Source organism: Rhodnius prolixus, unplaced genomic scaffold (assembly GCF_049639745.1).
Source record: "Rhodnius prolixus isolate KJV_2025 unplaced genomic scaffold, Rpr scaffold_6, whole genome shotgun sequence".
NCBI lineage: Eukaryota > Metazoa > Arthropoda > Insecta > Hemiptera > Reduviidae > Rhodnius > Rhodnius prolixus.
The window spans coordinates 6,135,587-6,162,222 of NW_027411634.1; the positions used below are offsets into that span (position 1 = coordinate 6,135,587).

The window sequence follows — 26,636 nt, forward strand, 5'->3', positions numbered from 1 at the left end:
AATCTACCAACCTACTACAGTAGATACCTACAGTGTAGTAACACTACATCGATAATTTCGTGGTTTTTTTCGTTAATTTTGGGCTACAAAAGCCAAAACCCGCAATTGTATCCCTGGATTGTGGTCGATTTGTTCAATGATTTTCATGATTTAGTGGACTTAGTGCGCAGTAGCAACGCTGCTAACTAAGAAGAGAAATCGGTTTGCATGTTACCGAACGCGATGACTCACCGTTTTTTTTAAAAGTAAATTCGAAGCCTGATATTAAAAAACAAGCTTAATATCATCTGATTCATCCCTTCGCCATTAGATTCGTTTTAAAATTTAAATTAAAATGTTTTGATTTAATTTGTATAAAAGTATTTCTAAATATTATTTGTATAATTGCATTTTATCGCACTTATTAGAACAGTCTCATTTTTGAAATGTAAGTTAGGATGAAAAGATAATTGCTATTTCAGTCGTGATACATTTATTCTGCCCAGGGTTTCGACCTAGGGGCTAAGCCATCTTCAGGGCTAGTTTACAAAGTAATATTTCACATTACAGTCCATGAACAGACAAGACAGAAGAAACACCACCCTTGTAATGTAGAAATATTACTTTCTAAACTAGCCCTGAAGATGACCTAGTCCCTAGGTCGAAAGCTTGGCAGAATAAATGTATCACGACTGAAATGGCAATAATTTTTAATCCTATTGAAACTGAATCAGTCACTAAAAATAATGAACAGCAATTAAAATGTAAGTTTTTAACTCAGAAACAGGATTGAATTAAATTAAAGTAACGATTAATTGTGATTTTTTTAAGATGGTGGTAAAGTTAAAACATTTGGGGGGGGGGGGCGCTAGAAAATAATTCTATTCTCAAAGTGAGGCGGTTGAACGAAATAAGTTTGAAAACCTGTGCTTTAAATCGATACAACCCTGGAAAAATTAAATAAACTTTTTGTAGAGAAAAATTATTCGATTTTAGCTCTATTTTCCCGGAAGAGTGCTTTCTAAAGCAGTTCTATAGGAGGAAGAGAGCTTGTTCCGGTTGCGTTTCCCCCACCAAAATATCATTTTAAGAGAAATTTAAGGGCCTCTTCATAATAACAAACAGGAAATTCACTCAATGTATAGGAAATCCCAAATTTGAATTAAATCATTGGGAGGAAACTGCTATTTTTCATTAAATAAACGTTTGGCGTTATTTTTTATATTTATTTTTCCGCAGTTAACAGAAATTCGAGTGGGAGTTTTTCACACCAGGCAAATATTTTATTTATTTTTTTAAGTTTTATCTTTACACGTGGCATGTCCCAAAATTACAAAATATCTCAGCTGTTATTGGTGATAATCTATTTTTTTAAGAACACATTGTGTTTGTAATTCTAAATTATGAGATAATTCTTGAAGTGTTAAGTTCACAAAGAAAATGGTAAAGTTATTTATTTGTTGTTCTTAATCTTACAAAGTGAATTTTTATTTATGTGTTTATTAATTTTTCCAGATAAATTAAATAGATTTCTGTTTTAAACTGTCGTATTTGACAAGATCATCAAGGTAGAGAATTATGTTACAATAAATCAATCGGATAAAAGTCAACTATATAAAACAAAAATCTAACAAAAAAAATGAATGAAATTATTTTTTTGCGGTTTATTGCAAGGAGCAATCGTTCTTTTTAAAAATGTAAATCCTTAAAGAAAACTTGAATCAAGGGGGAAAACACACACCAAAAAAAGAAAAAAAAAGAAAAAAGAATGGAACGGCGCAAAAAGAAGGAAGCAGTGTACAGTGAAACTGCTGATGAAGAAACCGAAGAAGTCAAGAGCAGCAGCAATGAATCAGAAAGTGCTAGTGACGAAGACTATACAACTTCATTGGATACAGATGAAGAGGAATCAGGTACGAGTAGGAGAAGTGAATCAGAAGATTCTGAATCTGGATACGATTATTATAAATTAAGAGTGAATGAGAAATTGTTGCCTAAAAAATATGAATCTAAAAAATCTGTGAAAACCAATAGGAAATATTTAAAAAATAATTTAGAAATACAAAGACTTAGAACATCTGGCGTATTAACTAAAGATGAGGAAATCTTTTTAGAATGTGTTCATTTTAAACATTTCATGGTTGATTCTTTACTGTTGCAAAAATTAACAAATTTAAATAGCGATTTAACGCATAAATTAATCTATTGTACTGTACTAAAAGAGATGCCATTCGTCGATGAAACGGAGGAACCGGAAAAGAAAAAAGACAAACTGAACGAAGAAATGTGCGCTAAACTTTTCGACCTACTCTACGAAAGTTTATCAAGTTATATTGGCAGAATGACCGATCTATTCAGCTATCTATTATTACAATTAAACGATCGAACTAATTTCACAATTAATCAAAAAGATATAATATTTATGACAAAAAGTCAAAAAAATAAAAAAAGAATGAAAAAGAAAAATTTAAAACCAAGAAAAAGTATAACACAAAATGAAAAATCAGAATCAAAAACTATTAATGAAAAATCTGCGGAAAATTCTAATTCACCAGTAAATATAATTAATGAAAAAGAAATGGAAATATTAAATGATTTTAGACATTTTCTAAATACACACGGTGTTAATGGTGTGAAAATTTTGGGAAAGCTGATCTCTTCAAATGTCTGCAATGTATTGTCTGGGGTCAGTAACTATATTATTTTTTTTATTTCTAATTATTTATTACAACTCACATTGGCCTTCGGGAGTCCTTTTTTTCACTCTCGACTCCAAAGGCACTGTTCTCTCGTTGCACCAAAAAAAAAAAAGGGACAAATCAGGGGCACATTTTACTTATCCCCTTTTTTTTTTTTTTGTGGTAGAGGGAATATTCTTTTATTTAGAATGCAGCAAAATCATTTTCTTAATGAGATTGGTTATAGTCAATTCCCAGGGGAAACCCCAAATTGCCAGAAGATGAACAGTGTTCTCTGGTTTAGCCACATCCAGAAAAGTTTTTCACCCTTTGAAAACATGTTTTTCCACTCCTGATAATTTGCGATACAAAATTTAGTTGTAAGACTATAATACTTCGTAAACTTGATTCCTTTTTGCTAAAATTGGGGACATAAATTGTGTTAAGATTTGATTAAATTCTATAATTTTAACAGATAACCATAAATTTTCCAGCATCTTTTACTTTTTCCTTTTTATTATCAATTTAAAAAACCAAGATTCTCTGTTTTTTGTTTGTTTTGTGTTTTTAGGCCAACCTAGGTTGCACTAGAAGCTACCTCTCCTATCTACTGTTTAAAGGATTATTTTGTATATATATTAAAAATTGCTTGAATTTTTTGCAGCCTTCCGATGACTTTACCCCAACCTAGAATATTGTTTTTTTTCCCTAAAAAATGAAGAGTATTGTGGACTGAATCAGTAGTACTGTTAAAGCTATTTCACTGTTCCAAACAATAATTAAAAAGTATTCATTAGTTTTTATTCGTGTTTTATTTTTATTATTGACTTTTTCTTTTTAAATAGAAATTTTGGAATTAATTAATTGTCATTTTATAATTAGTTTTTTAATAATTATGCGGCTGCTACATGAATTTGAGTTGAACTATTGCAACGATTTACAATTAGAGCACGAAGTTAATCAAAATGGCTTCTAAAATAAATTATTTATTATTCAATGGCCGTTTTATGGTGTTTATCTTTATTATTCGGGAAATTTGTTACAAAATATAAAAAAGCTATGAACTGAACCAAGTGCTTTCGACAGTTAAATTTAAGATATTTCAAAAAGTGGTGTAGTTAATCGATTTGTGCAGTGAACGGCTCAATAAATAATCTCAGAAACCAATCAAAGTGATGATTTAGATAACACCTCCCAAGGTGGGTGATATTTGGACCAATTCAAGAGAAACTAACTAGCATTAGTTGGTGAGAAATTAAATATAGGTTAACCCAATACCAGCACACCATTACACCTTACGGATACGATAAACCTAACTTCTTTCAATTAGGTGGTGAAAGTTTTGGGAAACGAACACAACCCCAAATCAAAACCGGGGGCAACGTTTCTCTACTTTCCAAACTTGCGCATAAAGTCACAAAAAGTTCTAATCTAGATGGGGGATTGCAGCTTTAAGGGCGCTGAAAGCTGGGGGACCATTGGCCTTGAAGTAGGGAGAGGGACTGAGAGGGATTAAGTTGAGCAGTGCGGTGAACACGTGTGTCGTATACGTGTCCTTACAGCCGTACAAATACGTAGGAATTGCTAATTTTTGTAATTAACAGCACGGTCTTGTCTCGATATCGATATTTTATCTTTATAAATGTATCCTTAAGGCCATGCACTGAAATTACTTTCTTTTTACCGCGATCTATGAACCAACGATGTTCGGTAAAAACATTTAAACATTTAAATCACTAACAATATCATATGATTTAAAATTGAAAAACAAAAAAAATAAGAAAAAAAAGTTAACACAATCGAAATTGAGTGTTCACATTGAATTCATTTTTTTTTTGTACCTAATTTTTCAAAAAACTCAAGCTGCTAATTGAAGTTGAAGAATGGAAAAACAGAATTTAAACAAGAATAATTTGAAAAAGATGAACGACGTAAAAGTTATAAGTGCTTTGAATTTAAAAAAGGATAACTACATATCGTTAAACGGTGTAAGTTTGTCAAATTTGAAAACTGTTTCAACAACAACCGTTACGAATGCTAGGAAAACTGTAACAAAAACTCAAAAAGAAAATTTAGTTCGGAGTAGGTGTACAAATTTGATTTCTAGTAAAGAAAATTCTGAACTAATTAAGATAAATAGCAGTCCAGGGCTACAAAATAGGACCAAACTTGGTGGGGAAATTGTGAGGAAAAATTATAAAAGAAAAATTACTGTTGATAAATTTATGAATAATCAACAACTTTTACAAGATTTTCATTATTTAAACGTAGAACTACAATATCAACCATCCGAGAAAGAGAAAGAGGCTTTAAGTAATTCCACATTATTCTCAAATTTAGAGAAACAAACTTTAAGATTGAATAATTATTCGCCGGTACTGGTAGACACAATACTATTACAGAAACTGACACGACTAGATCCAACTTCTGCTAGGAAACTAATCTTCAATATACTTAAGAAAAGAAACGATTTAGATGGCATAAGTTTAGAATTAAGTAGCAATTCAAATAAAGAAATTACAGTCAAAACAAAAAGAAAGAATACATTTAAAAAGCAGAGTATCAAAAAGTTTCTGATATCACAGATTTACAATTTACTTAGCTTAAGATTGAGCAGAGAAACAGAACGATTGGCTGAAATACTTTATTATCTATTAGTGAAAATGTGCTTAAAAAATAAGCCATCATCTTTCACTGATGAAAGCAATAATGGTGATATAAAAAGATTGAAGGATAAAATTAAGGAATATTCCAACGAAAGAAAAGAGATGATTAAAAAAAAACTAAAGCTACGTGAAAAATATGGTGGCCATAATGGCAATGATAAGAAAGGGAAGCTGGGTAAAGTAAAACATGAGAAATCTAAGAAAAAGCAAAAAGCTATTAAAATGAGTGATAATTCAACGAAAAAATTGGAACGTGTCAAAAGTAGGATGAAAATGTCTAAACACGATCTAATGCGAATGGAATTAGTGTCAGTTGATAAAACGCAAATGGAATCAACGATTCGAGATTATCTGGCCAGACAGACGAATTTGGTTGATTTAATGAACAACAATGATAGTGATGAAACCTTTTGATAGCAATTTAGATTTGGCCAATTTGTAATAATTACAGGTAATCTTTTTATTGTCACTAAAATGTTGTTATTATCTCCAAATTTTGTTTTTTGTTATCAAGGTTTTGAGATACTCTGAAAATGTGCTGTGTGTTTGTGTGTGACCCAAAAATATCTCAAAAATCAAGTTGAATCTCAGTCAACTAGCCATCAAATATAGTCTTTTTTCTCTTTTTTTTTTGAGATTTTTTTTTCCCCCATAATATGAATCTAACGATCTTTTTTCTTTAATTGTATTCACGGTGGTCTACACCATTTCCTTGAATCATTTAACCAAGGAAAATTCAAATAAGGGCACTTTATCCGGGGACAAGGAGGTGGGAGTAATCTTTCCCCTCTCAAGTACTACTTCAGTATAATGTACGATTCTATGATCTTTATATAATAAAGGCGAGGTTAAATTTATTTGGCCGAAATTCAGTGATTGTAAAAAATTCCAAAAATACCGGAAGTTTTCCCTTTTATTTCTGAAATTTTCCGCTCGAATTTTCTCTAAACTTTGATTTAATAGATCAAAAAGTTTTTATTTTAATATTTATTTTGAGCAAAATTTGTTTTGGACATTTTGGAGATTAAGTTGTTCTTTACAAGTCAAACAACTCCCGAGACTTGGAATAAAAGGAAGTCATGTGAGTGGTCGTACAGATTATTTTTTTTTTACGTCAATATCATTAATTTATTGATATTTACAACTGGATGCACCAATAAAATAAGGATAATAGCTTATGAGCTTCGAATTACTAGTAAATTTGTGGAGAGTGACTATATTTAACATTATGGACTTGGGAAATTTGTTAGTGGATCGATGCAACCATAGCGCTTCAGTGAGGACACTCTCAGCTGAAGAAGAGACACGATTGGTAGGACTAGTGACTTGGAATGAAAAAGGAAGGATTCATTGAATTTTTTCCATAAAGGAGTTCCAAGATCATTTAGATTGGATACCATTGTAATGGGTTCAGATGAGAGAGAGAGATGTTGGTTGTGGATGTTGTGGATAAATAACACTTTTAGTATCGGTATAAGACTTTATGTATTTATATGACTGACTGCCAAGGACTCTATACTTTACACTACAAGAACAGAACAGACTGACTGACGTGGCTAAACGATGTGTACAACTGAAGTGTAAGACTTTGAACAGAATTACAGAATCTTCGAATCACAGATCTCGAGCTGAATATTATATATCTCACTGAATATTGAACTGAATCTGAATATATCTCGAACTGAATATGTATCTCTGAATATCCTCCTTGACTTTCCTCTTGTTCTTATATACCTTCCCGAGCCTCCCCTCTCTGTGTGCCAAGGGGGCTGACTCTCTCCCTCTGGCTAGAGTGGATGAGTGGTGGGGTTTCACTACCCCTACGCTAGAGTGGATGAGTTGTGGGGGGTTCACTACCCCTACACCATACAGGACCTCATTGAGCCATAATTTGCATAATTTTAAGATCTATTTATGCAACTCCAAGTTGGAAGTATAATGGCCAACTTAAAGAAATTGCAAAGGGGTGTAAAACAAGTTCTTAAGGGTTGCCATTGTAGCTCCCAAGATAATGTAACTATTGCTAAATTGCACGAATTAAATGTTATTTTGGTTCAATCAACTTAATTTGGCGCAATTGAATTGAATCTGGTACTCTTACAACCAATATGTCTATGTATATAAGTAAATTTTATTGGTGTTGATGGTAATTCGTAATAATTTCCCCACCAATCAAATGGTAACAGAGTATACAAAAATTTAAATAAAATTAAAAAATTAAAAATCGAACATTTTGACGTGAATATGTATTTAAATTTGATATCATATGGAGGCAATCCAAAAAACCTAATGATAACAATATCGGGGGATACAGTTTGGCATTATAGTTTCGAAACTATCGTCTACATCCAAAATTAAATTAAACCACTGGTTAGCTAAAGGATCAAAGAATTCATTACGATAAGCGAGGACTGTGACGCATCGCGCGCGTTGGAGGGGGGAAGCGTCGCCATTTTGAGATATTTTTGCTGCGTATCGAGATTTGCAATTAGTATAACTTTTGACTCGGAGTAGCCACAATGTTCGTTCAAGTTTTAATCGTCAGCTGTCGTCACAATCTATCGATTTTACATAAAACATTAGTGTAAAATAGTGACAGATAATAAGGTGTTAGAATAAAAAAAAATATTATCAAAAATATATAATGTCGGCCTATACGCGTCGAAAAGCCAAAACCAAATACAGAGATCGTATACGGTTGGAAAGGGCTTCTCAAGTACAATCGAATGGTAATAATAAAACACCATATGACCGAGTCAAGCTGTGCCGGGCACGTAAAAGAATGAATACGGCCGAGCGGATCAACGACGGTGTCCAGTACATCTGCAGCTGGGGCCGGTTGAAATTATGCAAGTGGATGATGAAATCGCTTCTACATCGACAACGGACTGTATCGCACCACTGTTGGGCTCTAAATCGCGAGACTCAATGAGTTTAATTTCATCAACGACGATAAATAATGACAAATTTGATTTCATCCTAAGTACATAAATAAAAATATTTTATATAAACAATATAACCCGTTACGTAAACGTATTCACGTACAACACACGGCCGTGTCCATGGCACAGTCACAGTTTTTATTTTATTTTATTCTATTTTATGTTTTATTTCAGGTATAATCCAACAAAACGGAAGTCGTCTGAATGGAATTTCGTAGAGAATGAAGGGAAATAATAATTTTGTCTGTATATAGCAAAATTTTAAAGAGGAAATTTGCTAAAAATGAGGTAGTCGTACTACACAGGAAGTGCTCACCTAGACATATAGATGATACAAGTTTGTTGGTGTACCGGTTTTTGGCAGCAAAATAGAAACCAGAATGAAATATGATGTGAACACTCAGAATAGACATTTTAAATTCGCATCTCCAGTACATTACAGTTAACTAAAAAAATAAAACCATATTAATTATTTGGAAAAATTTTTTTGGAACCCCCCTTGCATTTGTAATATTTTTTTTTTTAATTTCCTACAAATAATTTGTCGTAAATTACGAAGTTTTTCTGTCGAGGTGAAAATTAAAACAACTTCTAATTGCATAGAATTATTCTTCTGTGGAAGTTAATAGGAAATCTTTCCTTATTTTCCGAAGTGTATCTCTTAATGATTTCGTGCAGTTCAAGAACAGACACCTGGCATAAGGGATGATCATTCTCTCATTAACCTGGGGAGAAGAAACCTTCACTACAACTAGAAGGATAGGTGGTCAGGATCAGAATTACTACAAACAAATCCAGCTGTAGGGCGATTATACATAGACGGCCATCAATAAATTAGAAGAGAATGATGATTCGGATTAAAGCAGCGATCTATCATTGCACTACATCATCATGATCATCACTAAACTTCTGAAGTAGAAAATAGTTTAATACGAGAAGGTATTTCCCTTTTTCTTTTGTTTTTTTAGTTTAACGTTAAATCCAAGCTAACCATATTTCCGGTAGACATATTTTTTACAGATGTTCAAGAACAGCCTATGAAAGACACAGATATGCTTGCATCTTCAGTAAAAAGAAGTAAAATCCAATATATGTAAGAGATATGATCTATAAAAGACGACAGATAAAAAGACAAAGCGCTCCTGACGGCAATAAAAGGAAACCCAACTAGTTTCGAGTTACAATTTAAACCACTTTGGAACTTAAAGATTACCAATTGTGAAATTATCACCAATAATTAAAAAAAAGGTTTCAATAATTCATTCAAATTCAAATTAATTAGAGCTTTTATGAATCAATTAAATATCTTTTGTAATATTACAAATCGAAATGTACATTAATTTAAATTTGATTGCACCCTAAGTTTCTAGTCACTGAAGCACTAATATTACTTTTTAATGTTGAAATAACACATTAATAACTTCAAGTAAATGATTTTTAAAAATATAATAGTAATTGTCTAATAAATTCAAGCTAACTTAAGCCTTACCTTGTTTAAAGAATATAAAAGTTCATCTGGTGAACAGATCTCACAACCCAAGAATTCTTACACTAATTTAACCAATAAATCATCAATAATTTGCACTAAAACTGTACGCCACACACTATAAATTACTTAAACACAATTCAAATAACAAAACTTCACTTTAAAACTATTTAAAATACAATAAAAAACACGCTAATAATGAGACATAACTAACGAATAAAAGATGGCCGCCGGTAACTGGCTAGATTAGCTGGTGACTAAAGTGAACTGTATAAAGCAGTGTGACCAACTTAACTTTAATAATTGAAATAAAATATAGGATGGTAAATTTTCACAACTAACACAGACACAAGTAAGGGGAGGTTACTATTATTTCTTTTAACCCTTCCAATGGGGGTGTATTTATTATTTCTTACCACCAGATAAATTTTTACAGTCGCGTGTGCAATATAGATATTTTCTATTTAAAAAATATTGGAATTCAAATAATTGAAATCTGTTTTTGAATCCTCACACGATTCTTTTAACCAATCTCGAGGTACTAACATAATTTTTTTTTTAAATTCAAAATTTTACTCTTACTAACGTTGTGAACTCGAAACTTTACGGTCTATTTGAACGTTGAACTTTGAGGGATTTGAACGCTACGTTTCCGTCAGGTCCCCAGGTGAATCCCAGTCATTTATAATATTTCCGTTTAAAGAGATTTATATTCTTCTTTTTTAGGGAATATTTCCTTCACACTCCTATAATAACAAAAATTATCAAGATTTTAAATTGCTCATTTTTTCAAATTCTTAATTTTAAACCATATTGCTTATTAGCATAACGCCAATCTTAAAATCATTACATGGAAATGACATTTAAGGGAACTTAAATCCGTCCACTCCTCAAAATTTCATAAAACGAACTTATATAAAATATACATATGTATTACATATATATAAGATTATTTAAATAAAACTTAATTGCTGTACATCTGAAGTTAGAAAAGAAAAAAATCTATCAGTAATTATCGAAAATAAGTTAGAAAAACGAAAACTCTGGCTGCAAGTAATATTTCCGGTTGTGGATTTTTTTTCAAACTTAACCAGAAATGTTGTTTACGGATGACTCCAAGATGGCCTGCGGGACCGGAGCTGGAGTGTATGGGGCTAAATCTAAGGTACTCATTGAGAGTCCTCTTGGGAGATATGCCACTGTCTTTCAGGCCGAGGTTTTTGCCATTAAAGCTTGCGCTGGGGGAAAATCTGCGAATGGATCTTAGAAATAGAGAGATTTGCATTTTTCGGACAGTCAAGCGGCACTGAAGGCCCACTCTTCCTTCAGAACTACCTCTTCCCTGGTCTGGGAATGTAAAAAGGCCCTAGATCAACTGGCTCGGCACAACAAAGTCCGATTGGAATGGGTGCCGGGCCATGTGGGGATCAAGGGGAATGAAATAGCTGATCAGTTGGCCAGGAAAGGAGCTAGTAGTACTCCTTTCACTAGTCCGGAACCAGTTCTGGGGATCACTAGGGGTGCAGTTCGTGAGGCTCTCAGAGATTGGATCTGTAGAGAACATGAAAAGTACTGGGTGATGCTTCCTGGGGTCAAACACAGCAAGAGGGTTATGCCCTTGTTGTGCAAACAAAGAACTAAAGTGACTCTAGGTTTGGGTAGGAATCAGATTACTCTGATTACAGGCCTATTCACAGGGCACGGCAGGTTCAGGAAGCACCTGCACAAGGTAGGACTTATTAGCTCGGAACCGTTGTGCAGATTGTGCCAGGAAAAGGAGGAAACGGGCTCTCACCTGTTGTTCGATTGCGTTGCAATTGAGAGACTGCGCTATGACATCTTTGGAACTTTGAGGCCAAAGGAGATAATAGCGCAGAAGGAACTAGCTCTCGACCTTTTTAGAGGGGGAGGTTTCACCTATTAGACTTAAGGGGAAGGCACAATAAGCCTCTTGTGGCTGCGGTGCCGTGGGGATAGGGTCCCGCCCCGTCATTTTAAATCTTAAATCTTAAATCTTAACCGGAAATGTCAGCAACTCGTTTTAAACCTCCTTTTATAAGGAAAGTTAATCCATTCCCCTGTCCCTTAATCCATTTCTCTCTACGCTCGAGTCCAGTCTACAGTCTACAGTCGAGTTGCTAAAGAAAAGTGTTCTAATCTCATTTTCAGTTGTCCAAAAAAAGGAATAGAGTATCCAAGCTTAGGAATTACAAGGGCCCAGCGAAAGAGGTTCTTAAGCAATGGCCGAGAGCCCGACAAATAATGAAAAACCTGTTTTGCAGGAAGTAAATATGGAGAAAGGGTAATGCCCAAACTATCGTGAGAATATTGAGAATATCGTGAATTTGGAACAGGAATCAGATTACTCTAGTGATCTTACAGGGCACAATAGATTCACGGAATACTCTCTATAGATTGGAACCCTAATGCAGGCTCCTCATAAATCCAGTTTGAGATTCTATTGCTATCACTAGATTGCCATTTGAGATATTCACCTCTCTTTGCAGCCAGGAGGAGATCATATCTCAACAAAGATCAGTTGATAAGATACTGGACTATTAAGAAGTGGAGGATTTGACAGGATTACCTTAGGGGTTTACTAAAGCTAGTACAATAAGCCCGTCGGGACCCACCTCTTCCATAAATAACAGTAATAGGGTATTATTCAAATTATTAACAAAATTTCCATTTCTAGAAGTGGACAAATATTTCTTTAGACGTAACTCAGACATAACTCCAAGCGTTAGCAAACAACATAAAAGAATATTACATAAATTTATTTTACTAAGAGTATATACTAACAAAGCAAACAACTAGAGCCGAATTTTACGTTCACATTGATTTTAGAAGCTCCATTCTTTTGTTTCCTCCCCTCCCCCCACCAAACAAACCATCTAACTGTGACGTCACAAGTAGTAAATATAAATAAATAAGCGCACCCACTTGCAGCATAGTCTTGGCTGTCTCATATATGTATTTGTATTTTGTATTTGTACACAATATAGCACCGAACTAAAAAGGACAAGAATAAGGAGAAACTTTATTTATTGAATGACATTCCTTTTTTTACCCCCTCCCACTAACTTAACCCACAGGAAAATTGTTCACCATTTCCTGTTTTACATGAAATCATTGTTAGTTATGTCGTTGGAATTGTCTGTATCAGTTGAAACGTTTTCTTATTTATTTTACTACCAATTTTTTGACTTGAATACAAGAACATCTTCAGGGCTTATACTCATTCATAATAAACATTTGCTTTCATTGTTAATACGAGTTAAAAGGTCATGACGGAGTTCTGACAATGTAACAGAAATGGGCAATGATTAAAAATAAAATTAATTTTAATCAAAATTTAATCATCAGTCCTCTTCAACAGCAATGCTCTTCCTTGTACAGATCTGGTGCGCTACCTTGGGCTCTACACAGACAAACGACTCACGTGGAACCCACACACTAGACTTAAAAGACAAGCTATGACGAAACGTGCGAAACTGTTTTACAGACTACCTTGGACGACGCTCCAAATTACCCATTGAACTCAAACGCTTAATATACGAGGGTCGTTTGAAAAGTCCGTGCAAAGTCAGAGAGATAGCACTACTGGCGCGTATCGAGGTTATGTTTAGTTAGTAGCATCTCTTTGAAGAACACACACCAAGTTTCAGCCAGATCGGTCTATTTCTTTATGTTTGGCATTCGTTTGAATCGAGGAAGTCGAGTGATTTTCAAAAAATGGACGAAAAAGAATTTCGTGTGTTGATTAAACACTACTTTATGAAAGGCAAAACGCCTCAGGAGACTAAAGAGAAGCTTGATAAACATTATGGTGACTCTGCACCTTCGATTAGAACAGTTTATAAGTGGTTTCAAAATTTTCGGAGTGGCCATATGGGCACAAGTGACGCTGAACGTTCTGGACGCCCTGTTGAGGTTACTACTCCAGAAATCATTGATAAAATCCATGATATGGTGATGGATGACAGAAGAGTGAAGGTGCGTGAGATTGCTAGCGCTGTGGGCATCTCGAATGAACAGGTACATAATATTTTGCATCAACATTTGGACATGACAAAGCTGTCCGCAAGACGGGTGCCGCGATTGCTCACGCTTGACCAAAAACGAAATCGTGTGAAGTGTTGCAAGGACGGTTTGCAGCTGTTCCAGAAGAATCCGCAGGACTTTAAGCGTCGTTTCGTCACTGTGGATGAAACATGGATACATCACTACACTCCTGAGACCAAAGAACAATCTAAACAATGGGTTACCAAGGGGGAATCTGCGCCAAAAAAGGCGAAGACCGTTCCTTCGGCCGGAAAGATTATGGCGACTGTCTTTTGGGATTCGCAAGGAATAATCCTCATCGACTATCTGGAAAAGGGTAAAACTATTACAGGTGCATATTATTCATCGTTATTGGACCGTTTGAAAACCGAGCTGCAAGAAAAACGCCCACGATTGGCCCACAAAAAAGTCCTTTTCCATCACGACAACGCACCAGCTCACACCTCAGCAGTTGTGGTCGCAAAATTAATGGAAATAGGGTTCCAACTCGTTTCACATCCCCCCTATTCTCCAGACTTGGCTCCTTCGGACTACTATTTGTTCCCCAATATGAAGAAATGGCTGGTGGGAAAAAGATTTTATTCAAACAAGGAGGTGACTGCAGAAACGAATGACTATTTTTCAGACTTGGACAAATCCTATTATTCGGAAGGGATCAACAAACTAGAGCAGCGTTGGACGAAGTATATAAGCCTAAAAGGAGACTATGTTGAAAAATAAAAAAGGTTTACCCCAAAAAATTAAGTAGTTTTTATTTTTGCACGGACTTTTCAAACGACCCTCGTACAGTACTATCCTCAAACCTCAATGGACTTAGAGGATTAGAGCTGTGGGGTTCAGCCAAACCTAACAAACATACAGCATGTCCAGACATTCCAATCAAAACTACTGCCGACAGATAGTTGACGCTCCTTTCTACGGTGACTAACCTCACTCTTCACAACGACCTCAACATTACCTTCACAGACCAACTCGCCAAGACTAAATACCAAAAATTCGGTACTAGTCTCTCGACTAGCTCTAATCCTCTTGTACAGTCTCTCGCTTCCTCTAACATCCCTAACAATCCTCCTCGCCAACTGAATCGCCAGTGGCCCCGCGACTTCCTTGTAGTCTGAAGGCCTAAACGCCATTATTCTCCTATCTCTCCTCTCTCCTCCTCACATTCTCCTCTTCTTTCTCCTGCTCTCCTCTCGCACCAGTTCATCATACTCATCATATTTACTTATTGTACACAATGTATACAGATTGTAAATTACAAAATAAATTTAAAAAAAAAATTAATCATATGACAATTAATTAGTGAACTAAATTTCTTTAATCGTTAATCAAATTGATTAAATCACTTACTATATGGACTAACTCAACTATTGGTTCTGACAACGTTTTGGCGAGGCCACAACTTTCTGAGTACCTCTTTTCAGACTTGGACTTCACAAGTATACGATTCACTAAACCAAGATAGGTCCGCCCTTACACTCTCATTTAACCGTGTTGTTGATTCACTAGACCTACCTAGGACCATCTTATGCTCTCATTTTACGAGGGGTTAAATCAGGTTTTCTTAACTTCCATATTAGTTAAATTAAGGTTTAACTACCTCGCAAATATTTAATTACTAAATTTCTAACCGAACTTCCAAGAAAATCAATAAAGAAGAAAGAAAATCAATACACCGGAAGTGCAATTTTAAAGAAAGGCTTTTCCTGTAATTTGACAAAAGGATTCATTTGAAGCTGATCTAATGGCGTAATTCAGCTTAAATTCATTTTGGCTTGTAATTGTTTCTTAATTAATTGTAAGGGTCAGAGGGATTGTGTTGTATTCCAACAAACGTAGTCCCTAAGGCCGGAAGATTGGCAAACAAATAATTAATAACTGAAATTGGCAATAATCTTCCTTCAGTTTTGATTCATGAATCAGTCACCCAAAAAAAAAAGATGAACTTTATTCTACAAAGAGATGAAGTTTGCATTATCTATAAACTTAAAATTAAAGTAAACAAAATGCCCACGATGAAAGTTAGCCTTAGTAAACTTTAAATTCCGAAAATTTGATAAAGTTTAGGAAACTAAGTTCGATTTTACTTAAATTAACTAAGAAAGGGGGCTGTAACATGTATACAACGGAGGGCAGGACTTCTTGCCTTGCCGGTGATAGACGACATTGTAAATAAGTTAGACGGTTAAGTTCTTCCAAGTTGTTAACCAAATATTGACTATCTAAAAGTAGCTATAAAAGAAATTTAGAAGTACATGTTGTGTTTATCAACGATGCCATCTTTATTTACATTATATTTAAAACATGTTTTTGCTCGTATTATTTCTTACGTCAGTAAGAGAAAAAGAATCCAAACGTGACTGAACGTTTCTAGAGATTATCTACAGCCATAAACAGATTTAAAGAAGCGCTGGATTGTAATGATGAAAGTTTGTTAAACGTTTTGCACACTCATTATGCCCAAAGAGGAATTTTTTCTTCAAATAAACATAATTGATCTACAGGGAGGGGATTAGCTAATCCCTAAGCAGTGAAAACACTTCATAGGGTTGGACTTAGTGAAGACAACCACGAGGCTACTGGCGCTTCAGTCGCCTAAAGGAAGTAGTGGGGAAGGTGAGGCTACAAAACTGTTTTACAAGAGGATTGTGGCCATAGGATGAGGTTTAGAGTATCAGTCGCAACGTTTCCCTACAAGAGGGTCATTTTTCAATTTTTAACACACAAATTTTTGCTGATGGGTCACATCACTTCTATTTTAGATTACATTTTATCTCAGAGCACAGAAAATGAAAAAAAAAAAAATCTACGGATGGGATAATCTGATATATCTTAAATAGATAATTACAAATTTATTATCAATAAATCTTTAATTATAACTTGAAAGAAATCAAAAAACGTTAGCAGAAAAGTACATGTTGAAACGTGTACTCGCTGCGTAATAATAGAATTTCATCACATTTTGCGGAATATCTTAATACAAGCACACTTCTATTCGTGGGCAAGAATAACTGCCGATCGTAGTAATTAAGAATAGTTTACAGGGTCACTAAAATTTTCCTCGTGGGTCCCTAGGTGACCCACGGGTCATAGGTTGCCGACCAAGTGGTTTAGAGGACTCTATGGATAGAGGAATTTTATCGAGATCCGACTCGTACGGGATGGATTTGATCCAATAGATAGGGTTTTATAGGGAGACATAATAAGGAGAATTGGTGAATTTCAAAGGAATTACGAGATTAGATTGGGTAAAAATTGGAATGATTAGCAGAATCACAAGTCCCGAAGTCTATACAGGACGCAGCAAAGTTTTGTACAAAGTAAGTTTGTTTTGTACAGTAAGTTTAGATCGTTTGTCGAGTAGTCCTGGCAATATATGAAATACCCAGCTCCATTCTTTAAGTCCGAATGTCGTTTGTCCATATTTACAACCCAAGATACCGTAATCTGTATTGTTGAATTTTAGAAGCCAATTTATTATTGAATTTAATACAAGAATTGAATTTTTTTTAAAATCTTTTATTTGAATTTACTTCGCAAACGGTTATTGCAACTAGCTAATGTTGTACCTTACAACAAAAATACGTGGAAATCATGAGTAGAGAAGGCACCCAGCGGTGTCACTCCAGTAACGTGCTTTGCTCTCACAAGGCCATCTTCTCTTCAATCTCCTTACAGGATTACCTGGGAATGTGGAGGAAGATAGGTGTTCTCTATGAGAGGGTTAAGATGAGCTGCTGTAGAGGAATGAAATTTGAGAAAACGAGTGTTAGCAAAATCTGTAATGAAAGGGAGATTTTGAGGTTATTATGGATTGAGAGATTAGATACATAGAACGGAGCGTTAAGTAGTTTTCGAAGTATTTTTGACTGTATTGTCTGGAGGCGTAGTGAGTTGGAACGCTTAGTCGATCCCCATAATTCAATGCCGTATGACCAAATAGGTCGCAGTAACAGTAGATATAAGAATTAAATTTTACACACCATAGTTGGGTATTTTATAAAAACAGTTTTTTGGACTCTGTGTGCCACAAAAACTGGATAAATTCCAGTGGAAACTTGATTAAACAAATTTTTGGCATAATCGGAATAAGTTATCTTCAAAATTTCAAATATTATATAAGTTGAGAAATTATGTACCTACATAAAGCTAACCTGAAGTTGTGTTCTGGATTTACGTATTTTAGAGTGTAATATTTAGTTTAATGCAGTGGTCTTAGTAAAGGAAGCTGCAATAAATATTCCAGATGAGAGAACAAAACTTTAGAAATTAATTATTAACAACAAACCGAGCCTAATTAATTCCAGCCTACAATAAATTACCTGATAAAATGTTTCAGTAAAAACTGAAGGCAAGCAGATAGAATGAGAGCTAAATTATAGAAAAGATAAATACATGTACTGGATTTTGCTCCAGCTTTTAAGCAAAATGAAAGGTATATTTAAATTTAAAAGTGGATTTTGCTGGGAGAGGGGGGGTTAAACAGGAAGTTTTGCGGATAGTTGCAAAACCGGAATAATGTGCCACAACTATAAGGGGATCTCTTTGCAAGCCCGTACTTCCGTTAGAGTACCTGAGTCTCTTTGGGGTATTGGTATATCACGTGGAGCTATTGGTGGAGCTTATTAAAGGTCACAGGGCTGAATATTACGTCAAAAAAAAAAGATAAAAGAAGTATATCTTTGTTAAAAAGAAGCAAGTCTTATTTATCTATAGAAAGTTGAGTCTTCAAGTAATTCAACCGAATCAACAAATACCAAATGCTGCTTAGTGTGCTCCTAGTATACTTGGCTAAGAAGTCGCTGAAGTTCTGTCTAAAATGTCGCGTTGGGCTTCAGAATTATCAGAAAGAGAAACTCGTATAAGTGACCAATCATATTTTCTATCATATATTCTTTGATCGTTCAAAGAATTATCACCATTTCCTGTTTCATCATTAATCATTTCCATTAATTTATTCTATAAATTATTCTACTTTTCTTTCCCTTCCACCTTTTTTTCATCGCAAACTCTTTAAAGTAAAATTAAAAAAAATAATAAAGAAAATGAAACCCAAATAAATAAATGGACTGTAGGGGAGTTGAATTGTCATTGGCACAATAATGTTTCGTACTTTTGGTACCTTATAGAACATTAAACGGAAACAACTGTTTGGCTGACAGCCAATAAACCTGGAACAAGTCAAACTTCCGGATAATTGGCTCTTAGAGAAGGGAAATTCATTTTCCCCTCTTTTTTTTTATTCGTTCTATTACATTCTCTTACTCTACAATTGTAAGAAAAACGTCTCCTAATCGTCCAGAATTTTTGATTTTGAATTTTAACATCGGAAATATCCCGGCTGAGTTCGACAAAAGTGATTTCTACGAATTGGTTTGTGTGTCTATGTATCCATTGTAACTCAAAAACTAGCTATAGCAGACATTTTCAAATTTAACCCTTTGCACTCGAGCGGCGCCGATACGGCGCCCGGCCGATTTCAAGTGTGAACTCGAGCGGCGCTGCTGCAGCGCCCGAGTGATTTGAAGTATTTTCGAGCGACCGCGCTACGGCACTATCTTTCGTGGACTAGGCTCGGCTGACATTGTAGCCAAATCTTAACTCAGTTCAGTTAGTCTCAGCGTAGCATTCGCTTGAAACAGTCATATAGTAACTAAAGAGTGTTTGAGCCCTAAAATATGGAGAATCAGCTCAGCTCGAGTTCGGCCGAATGATGAAGTTACATTGATTTCCGGCGGATTAAGCCGCGAAACGAACGAATCCAGTGGAGAAGACAGTGATGCAGTAAGAGGTGTGAGACGGCGAAAAATTAGAATTTCAGAGAGCGACAGTGAAGTTGAGAGTGATGTTGAAGGATGAAATGATGAGGAAATTTTATTATTTGTATACGCTTGTTTGTTTATAAATGTTTTTAAAGTACCTGAAAGATTTTTACCTAATTTGGCCGAAATCGTCTCGAGTTGCCGGTTCGTGCAAGCGAAAAAGGCCTCGAGAACAAAGGGTTAATAGTTTTCGTTAAAGCGCTATCAGAGGAAATATCTCAATAAGGTTTCACTCAAATTCGGTCAAAGCGGAAGTACAACATTACATGATCGATTTTCCATTTTTTGTTTTTGGTTTGAGACTGTTTTTCTAAAACAGTTACTACGATTTGGTTTTTAACTTGCTGTACCAATTGTTAATGTGGTGGATCTGTGACTTTTATTTGAAACTTTTGACCAGGGAAATTCTATTTATCAATTTTTTTTGGGGGGGGAAACAAAATGGAAAATATCAGGAGCAGTGGAATTGTAGTGAACGGAAATGGGTTAGATCGCACGAATGTTCATGATTTGCAGGAATGAATTGGACTAACTTCAGTCATTACTGAAGATTTGGCGCAGGAAGTTGACGAAAAAGTGAATGAAAACAGACGCTTTACGATTTCATCTTAATCAAATGAGTTTCCACAAGTGTCACTTTTCCCTAAAGTGTCATATTTACTGTTAATTACACTAGAGAAAACTGTTTGTTGTTAAATTTGATACGACAGCGTCACTTCCGCTTATAGAAAATTAAGAGGAAGAAAAAATTTGAAAATAAAACAATTAATGAAAGATTTAATAAATTTTCGGCAAACTTGAAGAGATATCTGCATTAATACACCACACAAAATTAAAACAGCATCCCTATGACTGGAGGGGGCTTAAATAATGTGCCACCATTCCTGCGGTAAAGTTCCCAACTATCTGAGCTGGCAACTGGGTCAAGAAAAGAGTGAGTCTTCTAAAGCGTAAAGAGTTAATTTAGTTTTCAGCTAACTTTTTGACCTTGTAGAGTAGTTGAATAACTATAATTTACGTAGAATAATCATCAAAAAAACTAATATAAAGGGGCGTCCTTTCACTTACTATAATATTCTGTAGGTTCTAATTAACATAATACGAGGCATGTTTTTCTAAGTAAGTATCATTTTGACATTTGGTCGATGCAGTGCTGTGATCAACATTTAGCATATGCGCGCTGTGTTCTTAGATCTGTCTACGTAAGAAACTAGACGCTATTCCAAAAAAAAAAATCGACCTCCTTTATGTTTGAGAAAAATATTTCCGCCAATTGAGAATCCCGCCGACTGTGAAATACGCGCTGTGTTTCGTTTTCTTAGTCCTAAGATATATAAATCTGGCGGAAATTTATCAGTGAGATCAATGTATAAGTTTATGGAGAAAATATCAAGAGCAGAGGGAAATGGTGAACGGAAATGGGTTATAGCTTATAAAGATGGCCGGCCGCACGAATGTTCTTGATGTCCAGGAATGAATTGGACTAATTTCAGTCATTACTGAAGATTTTTGGAGCAGGGGTCTACGGAAATGGGTTAGAGCTTTTAAAGATGGCCGCACAAGAATGTTCATGACGTCCAAGAATGAATTGGACTTTACTGAAGATTTTTGGAGCATGAAGTTGACGAAAAAGAGAAAGCGAACAGACCGCTTTACGATTTCATCTTAATCGAATGAGTTTCCTTAAGTGTCAAGAAGAGTTGTCGCAGACTTCTGTGAGGATAGCATTCATTAGCTGGTTGTACTGTACGATAAGTGCCTTAATATTAGTGGTTAAGACCTCGTTGGCATGAAATTCTTAAAGTGGTTTACGGAAGGAAGGGTTAAACGATATCACAAACGCTTTCCAAACGCCTTCGACTGAACGTCAACGTACCACATCCGTCAAGGCAGAAGTTGGCGATAGTAAACCAACTTCCTGGCCCAAAAATGTAGAAAAGTAGATTAAGGTACCAGGCTTTCATGGGAAAATAAAGTTGTTAAAAAAAGTGTACTTGTTTTTCTTTAATTTGAAAACAGTACTTTACTTAAAACACACGCCTCGTATTAAACCTTACTGAAAATTGGGAAATCAGTGTGAAAAACTATACGAATCAGTGGCCAGTATTAACAAAGTTAGGATAGGAGTTGTATTTTCCGTGTTCATTTTAGTGGAAGTAAACTACTGATAACTAGATTATCCCAGTTCAGGCTTAATAGAGTTTTCAACTAGCCACAAAACTGTTCATACAGATAGCCATTGTCATGACTACAGAGATGGGATAGATGAGGACCTTAGTATAAGCGGCAAATCAATCAAAATATGCAAATGCAGTTGGCAGGTGGAATTAGGTATGTGTTAAAGAAGGAACCTGTGGTGCAGTGGCTATCCTGATTTGGCATTAGGCCAACTTTTCTCTCATAAATTGTGTTCTTCTCGTCTTTAACAGGATATCCGCTTTGTAGGTACCACGATCGTAGTATCATTTTTATTTTATAAAATTTAAATAAACCTTTAAATTTAGCAAAATTTAAGTTCTATGAAAAAATATCCGATTGGAATATTTGTAAGTTCTGTCCCCCAACCCCTTAAAAAAATAAAATCTCAAATCTAGTTTTCTGAATTAATTAAAAAAGATAATTTTTCTACAGATTTCTCCAAACAAGACCCACCAAAAGTCAGAACTATAAACTAGACAGACGCCCTTAGGGAGTTACTCTCGGACACTAACATTTGGTTCAGTGCGTGAAAATTTCTTTTGTCATTTCCTGGATTATAATGGTGGGAGAGGGAAAACAGAGTTTTCCGAACAATTAACTGTTTCCTGTCATAAATTTGGTATCAGTTAAACGAATCGTTTAAACTTACTTTTATTAAGTCAATCTAAATGATTATTTAAATTTAATGAAATTAATAATTTTTTGTATTTTAAATTAATATTATTTATTTATTATTTATTCTGTAATTTACAATCTGTATAAATATATAAAATGAGTAAATAGGAGGTGAATGAGATGAACTGGTGCGGGAAGAGCAGGAGGAGAGAAGCTACCCAGCGGTAGCACTCTCTATAGGAGATAGGGGAATGGTGAGGAGGAGAATGTGACTAGGAGAGAGGAGAGATTTAGTTCTTCAGGCTGTAAGGAAGTCGCGGGGCCACTGGCGATTCAGTCGTCGAGGAGGAGTATTAGGGATGTCAGAGGAAGCGAGAGACTGTACAAGAGGATTTGAGCAAGTGGAGAGAGCAGTATGGAACTTTTGATATTTAGTCTTGGCGAGTTGGTCTATGAAGGGAATGTTGAGATCGTGGTGAAGAGTGAGGTTAGTCACCGTAGAAAGGTGCGTCAGCTATCTGTCGGCAGTAGTTTTGATTGAAATGTTTGCACCGTCCTTACGTTTGTTGGTTTGGCAGAACCCCACATCTCTAGTCCGTAAGTCCACATAGGTTTGAGGATAGTATTGTATAGTAATCGTTTGAGTTCTGTGGGCAATTTGGAGAGTCGTCCAAGTATTCTGTAAAGCAGTTTAGCACGTTTTGTCATTGCTTGTCTTTTAAGTCTAGTAGAGCCCAAGGTAGCGCACCAGATCTGTACAAGGAAGAGGATTGCTGTTGAAGAGGACAGGCGGACAGAAGCCCCGCCGGAGAGTAAACGTGGATTTTAAATTAATCAAATTACATTTAGCAGTATAATTTATGTTAATTATGCCAACGGTTAAGCTGAATGGAATGGTGAATTTTCTTAATTAACAAAGTTTAAAATGATTTAAAAAAGGAAAGTCGCCAATAATTAACTTTTTAATGAAGAAAAATAAACTTTATCAAAAGAAGTTCCTGTATTAAAGATGAATAAATAGGAAGTTCATCAAAACAACTCCTTTTACTGCCAGTTGTGCAGGAGGTGAGCGCCTTTCCTGTCCTAGTTTAGTTCGAAAATTAATCGTTCCATTTAATTATCTGAGGAAGTATTCAACTGAAGAAGAAATGGAACAAAGTGGAACCTTTTGATTCAAATTTTAAGGGTGCTAATTCCGGTGAAATATTCTTAACTCTCAGAATTTAAGGAATATTTAATTCTCCATAAAACGTGGTATATTAGGGATAAGACTGGACGTGAATCAGGAAATGGCCTTCTAGAGAGAAGCATTATCCACCTAGAAAACCCAGAAATGCCTTTCATCGATTTTTTTCTCTTATAAATGTTGAGGAGCCAAGTTAACAGAAGAAGAAAAAAATAAAACCAATTGCCGGATAAATGGTGGGTACTATAGTCAAGAAAATTAAAATGGAAATAAGGAAATCCCCTAATGCTGATACTTCAAGATAAAGAGAATCTTTTGCTCCCATGTTCGCTTCCGTGGAGCTCAAATTGATATAAAATTTAAGCTTCCTGCAATTTAACATTTTTGAGCTAAATGTGAACTCTCTCACAACACACGCAAATCTTATTCCAAAAACCTCTTCTTCCTCTATATAGAGGTAAAATGTGTATAAAATTTAAAAGTTTGGGATCTAAAATTAGACGAGATCATAATAGATTCTCTTTGTTTGGAAGTATGCTTGTAAAAGGGCGGAAAAAAGTGTTATATCAAACTTTTTCATCAATTTATGCCACGAGAAATTAATTGCCTCAAACAAATTTGATGTGAATGCAATATAATGCATACAAAACGAAGCGAAAAATGATCAAGAGAAGTAAATGACCAGTATTTACATTTTAACACCTGAATCCCTTAAGAGATCGTGAGACCACATCAGTCGAGAAAGTTCAGAAGTATTTGTCCCAGAAAGTCTACAGGAAGAGAGGCAACGCGCACAAGAAGATCGATGCTCATGGAATTCTCTGTCGTGTTCATGAATGATGTATTTAAGGAAAGAGATATTAAGGCCCTTGGTGGTACTTTAAAGGAAGTGGGGTTCTGCAGGGTTTTTATAGGGACTGAACAATGTGGAGTAGTTGATTTGATGAACTGCACTGTTCTAGTCTGTTCGTCCATGAAGAGTTTTAATTTAAATACATATCTGAAGCACGCGCTTCTTTCTAAAGTTAACGGACTATCCATTAAAAGAGTTCCAGCAGGAGATGAGAAAAGATAAAGATAATCTAATAAAATACTGCCATATTAAAACAATAATTCCTCCCAGTGCAATAAATCAGTTCTTTGTTCAATCTTTCTACCGGAGTTATTGCAAAATATATTATAACAGCCATTAAAAAAAAAGACAACTTTTAAAAATATGTTTTAATATTTGTGAAAAAGATAAATCATGAAAACGTGATCAGACTTACAAAAAGAACGAAACGGATGAAAACAATGAAGGAATCGATTGGTGAATTATATTCCTATCTGGTGAATCAGGGGTGCCAACTGATCCACGCACTTTTATTCCGATTCCAATCAATTATTTATTACCATTCTAAAATATGGCAGTTTCATAAAAATAAATCTTCAGTTCAGGGAGAAGGGGATTCTATTTCTTTATTTTTATTTTTTTCTTTGAGTTACTCTAATAAGTAAAAGAAAACGGAAGGTATTAGCTGTGTGGTAAGCGTATACAGGATATCGGCGCGGAGATCCCGGGTTCGAATCCAACTTCTGGCTCTTAGTTCCACCCTAAGAGCTGCCAACAGCTCGCTGTCCGGTAAAAGGCAGTGTTTAACGGAGAGAGTACTGTCAGGCAATGCTCTGAAAAAAAGCTCCGGGTGCCTATGACCTCCGGTGTTGACGCGCCTTAAATCATTGAAAAAAATCATAAAAATAAGGTGAGGTATTGAAGTAATTGGGATAACATTTGGGCTTCTCTCCCTAATGTACCACTTCTGCATATTCTATCATCTTACCAACTACTGTTAGTTACTGTTAATTAAATACGTATCGTATGTTGCTCTAAGTTCGTGTTTCCATTGAATCCGCACTAACTTTATCACTGAGAATGTTTAAGTGAACTCTTATAGTTCATTTTTTAACTATGATAACGTAATTACTATACGGAACTGGCAAACGCACAAACCTCAATCGCATTTCAATCCTTACAATCCTAAATCCTACGTCAATGCTCCTTTTTTACATCGCAAACCTCACCATCCACATCGACTTGAAAGTTTCCTTTCGTACCCGCCAAAGTTGAACTCCTTTACCTAAAATTCCATTCCAAACTATCCCCTCATTCAAATCCACCTTATCCAAGGCACCCACAACCCACAAACCCTCCTAGACATTTGAGGTACCGCTGGTCACGCTGGCGACCATCTGACTGCCTGACGTCGGCTATCCAGAGAATCAGTACTCCATGACGCCTTAAGGGCCTATTACGGTTGTCATCATCACTGCATGGCCGTCGTTCAAGTAATCCAAGTCAGTGAACGTGCGCTGGCGCTAAGTCAACGCACGTACTTATGGTACATTTATCCTTTTTACTTGTTGTACTTACTGTACAGTTCTAAAAATTCTTAAATAAAGAGGGGGAAAAAAGTTACTTAGAATCAAATTCAATTCTCTCTTCAGCAGCCTTTAAAACGATTAAATTCTAAATTTAAAAGGAAATGCCATGCTAAAAAGCAAAAATAAACTGAACCGCAATCACCCCATAGTTTTATGCTAAATTATATATTTTAGCAAGTGGTTTAGTTCGGCGTAATGCTGGGTAATATCGTTGATTTTTATCCTTCGTAACACGCTCGTTGATTCTATCCTTTCTTGGAGTTGTATTTTATACCGGCGGGGGAGACACGAATTATACTTATTTCATTTTTACTGGGAAATAATTGTAGCTAAATAAGATATTGATGAATGTGTAATTCCAATAATTTAACAAATGCATAACTAAGTAAAATTTTGAACAGAAAACAAAAAAACTTGCTTGGTATTTTCAGCAAAGTAAACTTGAATTATTCCATACTGTATTTTTGAAAATTGCGGAAAAATTTATTGCTATAGCTAAAATGATATTTCCTTTTTTCCCCCTACACATCCGGGCTCTCTATTGTGCTCATGTTTCGCTTCCTATGAGCCGGAACCA

General features: G+C 35.2%; 3 protein-coding genes across 8 annotated transcripts in view; 2 read left to right on the forward strand and 1 right to left on the reverse strand.

The window, feature by feature from the left end:
- Positions 1-26,636, reverse strand: part of LOC141461151 (A-type potassium channel modulatory protein KCNIP2-like) — a 319,616-nt gene that overhangs the window by 251,746 nt on the left and 41,234 nt on the right. The gene's annotated exons all lie outside the window — the stretch shown is intronic.
- On the forward strand, positions 1,287-3,458 carry LOC141460432 (uncharacterized). Of its 2 annotated transcripts, none has more exons than XM_074140420.1 (3): positions 1,287-1,422; positions 1,495-2,665; positions 3,229-3,458. In XM_074140420.1, exons 2-3 carry the CDS (start codon positions 1,748-1,750, stop codon positions 3,346-3,348), a joined length of 1,038 nt encoding a protein of 345 aa, XP_073996521.1. In that variant the 5' UTR covers positions 1,287-1,422; positions 1,495-1,747; the 3' UTR covers positions 3,349-3,458. The 2 variants fall into 2 exon arrangements, with proteins under 2 accessions (XP_073996521.1, XP_073996522.1); XM_074140421.1 differs by having other exon boundaries at positions 3,322-3,458.
- Positions 4,417-9,638, forward strand: LOC141460431 (uncharacterized). Of its 2 annotated transcripts, none has more exons than XM_074140418.1 (3): positions 4,417-5,774; positions 8,440-9,204; positions 9,286-9,638. In XM_074140418.1, exon 1 carries the CDS (start codon positions 4,541-4,543, stop codon positions 5,735-5,737), a length of 1,197 nt encoding a protein of 398 aa, XP_073996519.1. In that variant the 5' UTR covers positions 4,417-4,540; the 3' UTR covers positions 5,738-5,774; positions 8,440-9,204; positions 9,286-9,638. The 2 variants fall into 2 exon arrangements, with proteins under 2 accessions (XP_073996519.1, XP_073996518.1); XM_074140417.1 differs by having other exon boundaries at positions 9,271-9,637.